The sequence below is a fragment of the Anneissia japonica genome, unplaced genomic scaffold (genome assembly GCF_011630105.1).
Source record: "Anneissia japonica isolate Jap-2015-1 unplaced genomic scaffold, ASM1163010v1 scaffold288237_len41601_cov131, whole genome shotgun sequence".
In the NCBI taxonomy this organism is placed as follows: domain Eukaryota; kingdom Metazoa; phylum Echinodermata; class Crinoidea; order Comatulida; family Comatulidae; genus Anneissia; species Anneissia japonica.
In genome coordinates this window covers 10,101-23,241 of record NW_022709838.1, presented here as the reverse complement: position 1 = coordinate 23,241, position 13,141 = coordinate 10,101, and the positions used below count along the sequence as shown (strand labels likewise).

Genomic DNA, 13,141 nt, shown 5'->3' with positions numbered 1-13,141 from the left:
GTTTGTTTTAAGATGTGGTGGTGAATTAAGTTTACCTATTAAATCACTGAACCATCTTCAAAATCCTGGGAAGAAGCTGTCCAAAACTGAACTCAAAACCTATGCAAGCGCTGTAGCTAATAAGGTAAATTTTAATATTTATTTGTTAAATGTATGCCCTTGTTTTTCAGTGTTTGATTAAAATATTGCTCTATGCTTACATTGGGGAAAAAATGTATTCACTTATAATAAAGCAATTTGAGTGTGTTGAAGGCAAAAAATATAATTAAAGGCTTCTTTTTGCCTCTGCATGAGATACTAGATATTGCATGGTCATAAATTATGCAATTTTGCAATATAAAGAGTTGATTGGTTTTTTAAATGGTTCAAATTTTTGGTTCAGTTTTCCGTATTTTTTGTATTTGGTAATTGTTTGTACACAGGTCCCTCATCACAATATGTCTTTTAACGCCAACATAATGTCAATGGCTGCCAAATGTCTGAAATCAGATGGCTTCAAGTACCAGTACCAGTACCAGTAAATAGATTTATTTTATTATTAGAAAGGAATACAAATTTATTTTGCAATTTTAGAGCTGCAGTAAGCGTTATATAAAAAAAAAAATACATTTTTTTAAGAGATAGTTTCCCTAAATGCTAACAGCCAAACATTTATATTCATTTCTATGGTGTAAATATAAATATATATTTAAAGTATTCAGTCATCATTGTTTATTATTTGCACTCTAGAGGGCCCTGCAAACATAATATTTGATGTAAAACATTTAAGACGTTGTTGTGTTCTTTAACTTTTAGATCACATGCTCGAAACATATAGAAAACATTGATGTAGATACAGCTCAGATTCACTTTAAGATTAATTCATCAGAATTTGTCCAGGTAAGGTAACATTCAAAAGTTCAACAGAATAATTTTTTTTAAATTTGAAATCTGACCTAGGCTATAAAGAATAAAGAAGATGACTATAAAGCAATTGTTATAAATTGAATCATTGCTAAATGAAAGTGTTCTCACTTTAGATTAATGTCATTCAAAAATGGCCTTCAAGCCATTTTCTATATGTGACAGGTTTCCATGAAACCTGGACAAAGTAAATATTTGGAGAACAAAATTCAATTGCTGTATATCAATTGGAAACTATTAAACCCAATAAATTATACATCAATCTAAAATCTATGCACATACTGGCTGAAAATTGCTCAAATTGGAGATGCATTTAGCGTTCCTGATGATGATGATGATGAATTTTGAATATGAAAGAAACATATTAATATTTTTGTACTTTGTCTGGTTACACATGCTTTAGATCTATAATATTGCTTATTAATATGTTTTTCTCTATTTCACTGTTAGTGTGTCCTTGGTGATATCAACTCGTTGGGGACACTGTATGGAATTCCAAGATGTAATGCACCAAAGAAAGAGGTGGTTATTGAGTACAGGTAAAATAAATTGATTTATTATACAGTGTTGCTTGATTAAGATGATCAAAAACAATATAGTATAGTCAAGTTAATATCCTGAACATGATAATAATTATCTTTTCATATTAATAAAACCAAGGAGGTTAAAATTTTAACCTCCTTGATAAAACTAACTTCAACAAGACTATGTCTAAATCACACAACCTCGATGAAAAATGATTCCTAAATTGATATATTATTGTTTTTATTGTAATGTATTAACAAATAAAAATAAAATAAAAAATTTAAATGAAAATAAAATAATTTAATTATTTAAATAATAATATTAATAATAATAATAATAATTTGAATAAAATATAATTTATTCAATATTTTTTTTTCTCATTTAGTTCACCAAACATTGCAAAGCCTTTTCATGCAGGTCATCTGAGGTCAACAGTCATAGGTCACTTTTTAAGAAATTTACACTCATTATTAGGACATCATGTGACTAGCATAAATTATCTTGGCGACTGGGGAGTACAATTTGGTAAGATTTTTTAAAAACCGTTGTATGCCCATATTAGTCATGATGTGCCCATATATGGTCATGATGTGATGTCATCATGACCATATTTAGGCATGTTGCATGTTTTTGTCAAATAAAATTTTATTTGACAAAATGATGATAAAAATTATAATAAATAAAAATAATAAATTTATTGCACCTCGTATCTAAACTACCAATTGTATCATAAGAATCTGGTAATGTGAGTACATCACTATTGCTGTTTCATAAAAGAAGTGGAGATGAGAGGAAAAGAAAGTTGTATACATAGATGGGGCATGATTATATTTCTGCGATTTGATATATTTGACCTCGCCAGGTTTACAGGTCACCATCTGGCTTCAGTGGCGTACTGTATTTAGGAGTTATGAAATTGGGGAGGGGAGATGATGGGGGTGTAAAGGTGGAATAAGGGAGCTCGATGATAAAGTGTAGGGGAATACTGTATGCTCACAAAATAAGTTGATAAGTGTGATTTCTTTACTTCAAACATTTTCAATGGGGACATGACTGGGGCTAGCATGTGTTTTATAGATGGGGGGGGGGGCTGGGGAAGGAAACATGCGCACCCCTAAATACGATGCTGTTGGGAGTCAGCTTAGTTAGTCCATTTCATACACCACCGAATCCCCTCGTTGGTATGAACTGGTTACTGCCCTGTGAATGTGTACTAAAAATAAAATATACTAACCCTTGAATTTTTAGGTATTTTAGCAGCAGGACTGAAGAGTTTAAATAAAAGCTCATCTAGCTTATCAACAAGGGAACTCTTTGATGTATATGTAAAAGCTAACCAAGAGGCAGAACTCAACTCGGAGTTCAAAACACAAGCAAGAGAGATCTTCAAAGACATGGAAGATGGAGATGATAGCATCTTACACACTTGGCAAAAGATTCGTGACCAGAGCATAAATGAATACTCTCATACATATAAGGTACAACAGGTTTACTATAGTGGAGATGTAGCTTGATGATCAGGAAGTTTGTCTTTTAATCCCAGGATTCTGGGTTCAAATCCTTTGAAAGAACAGAATCTTTTCTTATGGCTGAAAATTTAAGATTATTCAAGGTTTAACTTACTTTGGCAATATAATCATGATTATACTAGTCCGCTGGAGGTGAGGATCACTAGGCGTTTCTTAGCCGCTTGGTGGTATATCAAGCCTTTAAATCAAAAACCTTCACGACCTGCAACTCGATCTTGCCTAGTGATTTGAAACCAAGAAGAGGCTATGCATAACCATCTCCATTGCCTAAGCCTCCTGTTGAGGCATTTATGTAAGATACACCAATCTTGATTTCTTATATATATAATTATAACATATAATTATATTTTTGTTGTTGGGCTTTTCTGATTTTTTTTTCTTGTGCTGTGTTAGTCTTGTACGCAGATGGCTGTAGCTAAATATTGGTACAATTGTTTTATTGTTTTAATTAATGGTATTTATATCTATATTTGGCAGCGTTTGGGAATTCATTTTGATGAATATTCCGGAGAATCTATGTATACACGATCAGCTCAAGAACTTATTAATCACCTACACCAGGAAAAGATTCTTCAAAAAGCCGTGTAAGTTCTGTTTTGTGTTTCTACATTTGGCGGGGTGTTTAACCAGACATAGTCTTGTTTATCTTTCAGCACATTAATTTAGTCAATGATTATATGATAATGTTGACAATGAAACACATATTTCATATGAGTCTACAAACTGGTAATCAAATTGTTCAATATTTTTTTTTATTTATAAATCTACAGCAATGGAACAGACATAATTGACCTTTCACCCAATAGCACCGTGACAAATTATGCCACCCTTACAAGGAGTGATGGAACATCGATGTACATCACGCGTGACCTTGCTGCTGCAATTGATCGATTCAAGCGTTACCAGTTTGATAATATGTATTATGTTGTTGACAAAAGTCAGACTGATCACTTTTCAAAGTTGTTCCAGACAATTAGTAAAATTGGATATGATTGGTCAAATAGGTAATGTCATAATAATATACCAATATTTGTGGCAAAGACAAGCCAAACCAGTCAATCGTCGCAAAATCAATTGAGTTATTAATACAGTAAAATAAGAACTATGAAATGGTAAAAAAATAATTAAAATCGGATGTTTCCTTATAAGGTTACAAGTGTTTAAACATACGGATGTTTAAAAAGAACAGCATATGAAAAATCAACCTTTAAAGTTTGCGATTTTGGGCATTTCTCATGCAGAAACTGTCATCAAATCCTTAAAATGTGTTGTTTTAACATTGAAAATGGGGAAAATAACAGCATAGCATCATGTGTAAATGTATAATGGTTAGTTTAGTGCAATAAAATAGATTTTTTAAAATTTGACATTCCAGCATGTTTTGGCCACTTTCTCTGAAACACAATTTGCGATGAGTGACTGGTTTGGCTTGTATTTGCCATATTTAGATATTATGCGAACCTATTGCAAGGCTCAGAAATTTTCCCCTAATCATTAGGTACTGTGCAATTGTTATTGTTTTTGAAGATTTATCTAGCACACATATCCAAGTATTGAAGAACTGCCCAAAGCACTTTTTTCCCCTGGTCATTGGATACAGAATCAATCATTCACAACCTGCAACGGTCCTCTGCAACCTGTGGAGTATTCTAATTATGCGTGTAATCAGCACTACTAATTTCATTCCGAATCATTCACCTCTTACCCATTTATACCCAGGTGAAATGCACATTGAGGGATTGAACTGCAAACCTCAAGTTTAAGGAGCAGAACCGCAACCACTGCGCCAAGAACCGCAGTGATCCTATTATGTGATTGATTAAAATTTGTTGTTTTACTTTTCAAAGGTGCAAACATGTTTCGTTTGGACGAGTTCTTGGTATGAGCACCCGTAAAGGCAATGTGGTTTTCTTAGAGGATATCATAGAAGAGGCTAAAGCCAAGATGCTGGAAAATATGAGAGCATCAAAAAGTAAGCTATATCAATGTAATTTTTTTTAATGGGCAACACAAATTTGAGAGAACTTTGACGGCTATGCAAACAGAGAAAGAGAGAGAAGATATATTTCATAGCATTTATATCCATTATTGCCAGTGCATGGCCTATGATTTACAAATACTACTATACAGAAAGGAATGAGAGATAGGTAAATCCATGAAGATGGTCAAAACCAGATATATGGTAGATGGGCCCAGTAGTGTATCTAGGAGTCGTTGAAATTGGGGAGGGGGAGGGCCTGATGCAGCAAATGTGTAATAGGGGGCCTTGATGATTGAGTGAGGGTGTGCTAGGCTGCAGAATAAGGTGATATTACTTCTTGCGTGACATTTTTCTATGGGGTCGGGGCACAAACCCTTTTGCACACCCCTAGATGCGCCACTGGAAGAGACAATTTAAAATAGAACTTCAAAATATTTCAATGGTTGATACACATCCTAATCAAAACCTAAAACTACAAGATTGCTTCTCCAAGGGAAGTTGTGTGTTAAAGCATTAAAAAACTGTGTTGAACATCATGAACAAGAAAATATATTTATTATTTAACATCAATATTCATATTTTAGCAACAAAGAGTTTTGATAGTATAGATGAAGAAGAAAATGTTGCTGAAACCCTAGGCCTGTCTGCAATTATTGTCCAGGATTTGAAGGCTAGACTCTCATCAGATTACACTTTCGAATGGGACAGGGCCTTTCAAAGCCAGGGTGATACTGGAGTTTTCCTGCAGTACACCCATGCAAGACTCAGTAGGTGAGTGGCATTAAAGATACTACTGTTGTGGTTTTTCCACATTTCATCTACTTTGCATATAGCATGCCAAACTCTTTATATACACACAAATATTGATACCAACTTTTCTTTTAGTTCTCAAACATCTCTTCAAATGGTGGCCTAAATTATCAATCATCCCTCAATCATCTTACTTTGACATAAAGCAGTTGTATGCCCATAGTGTATATGTCATGAAATGGCCAATGGTAACCACCGTAGCAGCAGAGTTGCAAGTTAAGAATTCCCACAAGACGTTTGAGAATCAGAATTTATGAATATTTGCAGGTTTTTGCATTTTATAAAAGAAGATATACTGAAGAAAATTTCTGCATATTATTAATCACTTAATCTAATTAATAAGTATATTATTATTATTATTATTATTATTATTATTATATCTGAAATACAAATTTATAATAATACGATATTTATTTTGGAATTTTTGGAAGCTGTTTTCTGAAAACCTACATGGCTGACATCCAGTGAATTAAATATTCATAACTTCGCTAATACTCAACCAATCTCCATCAAATAAACACAGGATTGAAGAAGAATTCTTGCAGAATCCAAAAACACTCAATTTTGAATTTTTACTACAAACAGCTAGTTTTGCCAGAGCCGGTCACACGAGGTCATGATATGATGTCATCATAACCCTGTTTAAGCATGTGAAATAATTTTGTTGAATACAATTTGATAATGGTAATGGTAATGATAGTATGGGCAGGACTTAAGACAGCTGCCCCTGGGCATCAATTTCATCATGCACATTAAAATACAATGTGTGCTAAAAAAAAACTTGATAAACCACATCTCCCAGATAGTGCTTCAAAGTATTGGACTCCTGGTTTGCTGCCCTCAAACTCTTGTCAGAATATATTTTATCTTAATTTGTATTTCACAGTATACACAGATTGAGTGGTGTCTCATTGAATCCAGAAGCTGATACCAATCTTCTCCTGGAGGAAGAGGCTATTAAACTTGTACATCATCTTGCTTTGTTTGAGGGTGCTATTCACACTGCATACACTGAACTAGAACCAAGGCATATAGTTCATTACTTATTCAAGCTCTGGTGAGTTGTAAAAGTTGAGATTGGGTTAATTCTAAAATTGTGTTATATCTTTTAAAACTATTAAATATATACATTTTAATTTTTGAATTTGTATTGTGAATTTATTAAAATTTGTAAAAGAAAATACCACTTTTACGGTGTCACTATTATTTCCAGTCCTCTTTTAAGACAGCAGTTTGGTGTCTAGGATTCTTGAAATGCGAGTCTCCCAACTCCACCTTCACATGCCATATCAGCCCCACACCCCCTCGGAGTGGGTGTGGGGCTGATATGGCATGTGAAGGTGGAGTTGGGAGACCTCGATGATTAAGTGAGGGGTGAGCGATAGGTCACAAAGTAAGGTGATTTTTAACTGCTTGAGCGTGATATATTTGCTTTGGGTGGGGGGTGGGGGGTGCAAACTTATTTGGGAGGCTTGTGCCCCCCCTCCAACTTACCCCTAGATATGCCACTGATTCAGAGTCTCTTGTGGAATAAACAATTTCTTTTACTTCATATTAATCTCACTATTACATACTATTTTCACATGCATGTGCTGGATACATGCATAGCATACTGATTAATGTGGATGTCACTAATTTCGTTGTTTACAGTCACTTGATTTCAGCAGCCAACAGAGCGTTACAGGTCAAAGGTGCTCCTAGGGAAATCTCTGAGGTAACTATATCAGCTAATGCTATTGTAAATAGTGAATATGATTATCCAATGGTGTTCTCATGCACTTGCAAGTATCAGGAATTTTAAAGGCCATGGATGAGTTCTTGATCCAGACTATCAAATGTTACTTGCATGTGACATGCCTAAATACGGTCATGATGACATCATATCATGAATGTATATGAGGCTTGCCATCCAAAAAACAGCATCAGTGACAAAAAAAAATAATGAAAATCAACATTTTTTTAACATGTTATTATTCTCCACATTGTATGCTTTAAAATGATGGGTCATTGACTGGGATAAAATTATGGGTCATTGACAGTTTTCTGTCTACAAAACTTTGATAGTGTAGATAGAGCATAAGTGAGATCACATGTATTACCACGGCAAACACAAGGAATTTGACTACAGGATGTTTATATTTTAACATAGGAATAGAATGATAAATGTAGCCTCAATATTAGATATAGTTTAGTGCAGTTGAATACCTTGGTGGTTCAGATGCTTGTCCTCCGATCCCAGAGTCCTGGCTTCAATTCCATGTCATGGTAACAGGATTATTTTTCCCTACCGACCAAAAGCAACTCCAATCCCTAAGCCTCTTGTGTAGCATCTTGTGTTTATGTTGATCTTGTGAAGGCATATGCCACTTAAAAAAGTTATTAAATTTCCTGTATGTCATATTCTAGGTCTTAGGCTTAAAATAATTAATGAAATGAAATATAAATTCTAGAACACTTCTTCTAGTACGTATTATTTTGTTTAAGCCTTGCATTTTCAGGTGAATGCAGTTTCTCGTTAAATTTATTCTGTTTACTTTCAGGCTAGACTTCTTTTATTGAATTACTCTCAGCAATGTCTTTGTCGTGCTATGGAAATTCTTGGCTTACGACCTCTTTACCGGATGTAGATTACGCTTGAAGATAAAGATAGAATAACTCATAACTTGCAGACTAGCTGTGCTGAATTGCATGTGCGTGTGGTCCGTGACCACTTTAGCAGCCGTATACAGGCACTTAGTTCACATCATTTCACGATGACAGGGGCTGAAGTGAACCATAGCATCGCAGGATTCCTTTACTGTTCCCTTTTCAGTACTTTTCTGAGAAGACTTGGTTCTACCAGCCTAGCTCTAGACAAGGAGAGGTTCGTACCAACGCCAATAATATTGGCTGTAGCTGGCGGTGCCCCTGCCTTATCGCTCTGCCATTCGACTCGCCATGATTAAATGGAATCCAAGTAAACGTCTTGATGAATAAAGCCTTCGTCTATTAAGACCATTTCTGCAGATGTTGTAGACTAAAACTTCATCTGATGCAGTGACGATCTTATGTCTTAGTTCTAACCACTTCAGTAGAGGTACAGTAGGCATCTTTTGAAGAGGTTTGTTTCACTAGTTAATGCCTTGATCTAGATCTAATCAAATCACCATTATGTCAAGAATTTCAGATTTTTGAAAAAGTTGTCACTCTCTAGTGAAACAACATATTCCTTATATTGGTTTATATATTTTACCAATTAGTAATCAATAATAGATTATTGTGTTATCTTATGTTTTAAAATAAAAGATGACCTTTAACTGCATTTAAGGTAAAAACGAATTGAAGAAATTTGTTGCCGTTTTATACATTAATGTTCTAATTTTAATCCAACAACAATTTACACTGATCAATTTTTTATTTTAAAAAATATGAAATCTTGTACAAGGATATTGACGATATGCTGACAAAGAAAAATCTACAAGGCTGCAATCACTTTTTTTTTTTTGGTCATGAAAAATCTCAACCACATTTTTTAGGCATGTAAAATGGATAATAAAGTTAACAATATCAATAGTTTTAAATCATTATAATTTCCAATGACAGCGGCTCCCCGTCCCCTTTTGGAACGCAAGAAGAAAAGAAAAAAGAAAGATAGAAAAAGAAATATTGATCGCCCAAAACGTCTCTGAGTTTATTTTCTGGCATCCAGAAAACAACAATTTTGCAGGAGCATTCCCCGGACCATGTAGTGTAGTGGATTTTCCCCACTTTCGGCACCCCCTTACGGACATCTCTGGATCCTCCCTGTACAGTTCTATACTCGTTCATCCATTATAAAGTTGAAATCGTTCTAAATAATGGACTGTGTTTACATGTATTATTCATGTACAGTATTATTAGAGACCAAAGCTGCTACAGACCCTGGAAACCCCGGTCCCTAAAGTGGTCTTTAATTGGAGGGAGATCTGTATATTTCTCTGTGTGTGACTATTATTGGGTCCTTGGCAATGCCAACTCGTTGGGAAAATGTATAGGATTTTAAGATGCAGTTTACTGAAGTATGAGGTGGTTATTGAATACAGATAGAATTATATTGATTTTGACAATAACGTGTTGCGTAATTGACTTCTTCAGAAAACAAGACAATGTATCAAGTTAATATGTAGAACAAATCTATAATTTAAATTTATCAGACAGTGTTTATCGACTACCTGCCAATGTGGTGAAGCGTGTGGGGTTTTTAAAACCACACTTCTATGCTATATTTTTCTTCGTTGCTGAATCTTGAAGCTAAAGCATTTCAACTCTTTACAGCATCTATTTACCTTATATTTTTGACCTTGTATAAATAATAATTATATCTAGGCCCATATCTCGAACAAGTCAATAAATTAAATGTGTCAGACAAACAACATTGTGTTTATCAACTGAAGTGACTAAATTTTTGATCGATTTTTTCTCTTTCTATTTTTATAAAACCAGACCTCTATGTTGATTTTAACGTTCCAATTGGTAAATGGGTTGATAACGTATCAGGTATAACTTTACTCGAATTCGAATTCAAAACAAATAATAGTGGAGTTGAATAGCTTGGTATTTAAGGTGCTTGCCTTCCAATCCCAGGGTTCTGGGTACAATTCCTGGCACGGTAACAACTCCGCTCTTTAAGTCTTATAATAAGACTTAGTTTACGTAGAGAATCTTGTGTTTATGATTGTTTTGTGAAGGGGTATGCAACTTTGAATAGTGATTAATTTCAGTCTTGGCATATACTGGGCCTTCGGCCTAAAACCAGCTAATTAAAAAAAAAGGGAAAAAAAACAATAATAATAATAATTTAGTAAAAACAAGTAACATGGAACTGTTGTATTTCTTTATTAATAGTACAGCAGTCACTAAGTGATACTATTATATTAATAATTATTCATGTTGTTGGTTGTTGAAGGAGGATGACAAAATGTTGTTAACTATGTTGACGTTTATTGACGGTTGCTGAAGCCCTATTACAGGTCTCAAATGTACTTTACGGAAGTACAGTATCATACTACGCATCTGGACTTGAATGTCCGTCGTCTGTTCAGTGTAACCTCACAAGTAAAAAATACAGGGTGGAATCTACCCCTCCAAATTCCCAACCATCCTCAGAGCCCTACAGTATTCTATAGTTTGATTATCAAGACGCAATGTTTATGACTGTTGCGTTCATTCTCAGTGGACCTTTCCACTAAACCCCGCCCATTGGGTATTGTACCTAAGGTCTCGCAAAACGACAGTGTAAAAACATGTGTGTTTGAAAGACGTATTTCTGGCCCTGTTCTGATTGGTCAGTTGTTAATTTGATTGACACTACGGAAAGGTATTGAATATTTATGTCTAGAGTTAGGGCTCGGCTTAGCATATTTCTTTTTATGCACAGTATATTCTTAAGATGGTGTATTTCGTAATTTTGCATAGGCCTAGATGTACAATTCCGAAATAAAAATGAATAAATGAAATGAAAATCAAGGCTTATATTCAAAGTACGCCGACGCAGATGAGGAAATATAATCCAGAGCATGGTCAGCTTTCGTCACACTTGCAATTTCACAGGTACCCAATGTGCTTTTAAAGTTCACTGACTGACAATCTGCCATCCCTAAACATTTCCTTAAACACTCTATCTCACTGCGAGTTTGAGAGATGCTGTAGGACTTGTCGACAAGTGCGTGATTTTTGAACTTAGTGAACGTTCTAAAACTGTATGATCCATCTGTGAATGAAATCAGTAACGATATTAAAATACTTGTCAATTAAAATATTAGGCCCTAATTGTAATGTTCGGCTTTAGTAACACTAAGGAACTTCCGATTACACAACAACTTACCCAGTGAGGCACAGTTATATTCGTAGTACCACGGTAGGCATGCGCAGACAAAGTGATTGAAAAGATCTGTACACGTTCCTCCATTTTGGCACGGACCAGACGCGCATTCGTCAATGTCTTAAAAAAAATGAATAAATATAGACAAAAGAAGTATAAGAATCAGGTTTTTTTTCTTATTGTGGTAACATAAAGGAAAAAATAATAGGAGGAAACAGAACTAAAGAAAACAAAAACAAATGCTACAAACAGCAATAGTAGTGGTAGTGGTTGTAGGCCTAGTAGCAATGACCAGGACAAAAAATGTAACAACAACAATAAAATAACAATAACATTATCAATAATATTTGTGATGACGAAGATAGGAATATTATTAATATAAATAATTATAATAATCATAATATATATTAATAATTATTTTATTTATACATGTTCATAGAGGTCATGCACTCGATATAAATCCATTGTTATAATTGGCTGCGTCGGTCAAAAATACAGGTAATAAGTAGACACAAAATCCTAGGTATAAAATTGCCGTAAAATTTATTTGAAACGAACAAAACATCAACCAGACTTTTGCGAAGGCCGTGATTTATAAATTCGTCCACATCTATCGTCGGGGAAATCGGCCTTCCAATGGAACATCTTGGTTAGATTATTATGATTATTACGCACCATATCTTTAAAAAGTTGGTTTGAGTAAGGGTATTGTTTTATCCCATACGACTTCAACATTAAAAAAAAACAAAGGTAAAACCTAAAGTCCAACCCAGACAGCGTCGTACGACGCAGCCCGACGCGTGTGAGTTAAACGCAGACGGGATGGTGTGCGTCGGTGGCAGTGGCGTCGTAGAATATTAAACATGCTTAATATTTCTCACAACGTCGGGCTGCGTCGGCCGACGCTGTCTGAGTTCGCCTTAATGCACAACTACATGACCAACATTAATTACATGCCCGGAATTCAGTAAAATCGTGTGCACAGTTTATGAATTTCTGTTTAAACAAACCTGGTCTAGGTCTACAATACACAAAAGAAATACATAAGCTAAGCCTGTCTATTAGAAGGATTACTACTTACACTGTTAATCAATAATCATATGATGTATTATTTTAACGTAATAATAATTTCTATTATTAGGCAGTGGATGAACACGGTACCGAAAACTATCTCGGTAATGATGAGTTGCCAATCCCGCCTTCTTTATCGTTACCGAGAACGTAATAATAATTTCTATTATATTAAATAGGCAGTGGCTATGAACAAGGTACCTTACACTATCTCGGTAATGTGAGTTGCCAATCCCGCCTTCTTTATCATTACCGAGATAGCGTACGGCACCTCACCTCTAGACACATCGATTACCTATTTCACAGTTTGTTCCTTCTGTGCCCGAGACACATTGACATGTGTATTGGTTAATCTCGTTTAGGCAGGCTCCGCCTTGTTGGCATGGGTCTGAAGCGCACTCGTTGACGTCTAAATAGAAAGATACGTGGAATTTTATACGGATTCTATAGCAAAATTGAGACCTGGTTCATATGACGTTCACC

The 13,141-nt window shown here is 34.8% G+C and overlaps 2 protein-coding genes across 2 annotated transcripts in view; one reads left to right on the top strand and one right to left on the bottom strand.

Moving 5' to 3' along the window:
* Positions 1–10,076, top strand: part of LOC117106945 (probable arginine--tRNA ligase, mitochondrial) — an 11,286-nt gene extending 1,210 nt beyond the window's left edge. The window contains exons 3-14 of the mRNA XM_033248464.1: positions 13–124; positions 796–879; positions 1,354–1,442; positions 1,814–1,953; positions 2,677–2,906; positions 3,435–3,541; positions 3,728–3,961; positions 4,805–4,929; positions 5,523–5,709; positions 6,635–6,805; positions 7,399–7,462; positions 8,289–10,076. Of these exons, the coding sequence (XP_033104355.1) occupies positions 13–124; positions 796–879; positions 1,354–1,442; positions 1,814–1,953; positions 2,677–2,906; positions 3,435–3,541; positions 3,728–3,961; positions 4,805–4,929; positions 5,523–5,709; positions 6,635–6,805; positions 7,399–7,462; positions 8,289–8,375 (1,630 nt within the window). The 3' untranslated portion in view covers positions 8,376–10,076. The remainder of the gene's footprint in view (positions 1–12; positions 125–795; positions 880–1,353; positions 1,443–1,813; positions 1,954–2,676; positions 2,907–3,434; positions 3,542–3,727; positions 3,962–4,804; positions 4,930–5,522; positions 5,710–6,634; positions 6,806–7,398; positions 7,463–8,288) is intronic.
* A 46-nt stretch (positions 10,077–10,122) lies between these two features.
* The window catches only part of LOC117106941 (fibropellin-3-like), a 4,227-nt gene continuing 1,208 nt past the window's right edge, over positions 10,123–13,141 (bottom strand). Inside the window, exons 3-5 of the mRNA XM_033248461.1 lie at positions 12,954–13,067; positions 11,591–11,707; positions 10,123–11,476 (exon numbers count right to left, since the gene is read on the bottom strand). Of these exons, the coding sequence (XP_033104352.1) occupies positions 11,229–11,476; positions 11,591–11,707; positions 12,954–13,067 (479 nt within the window). The 3' untranslated portion in view covers positions 10,123–11,228. The remainder of the gene's footprint in view (positions 11,477–11,590; positions 11,708–12,953; positions 13,068–13,141) is intronic.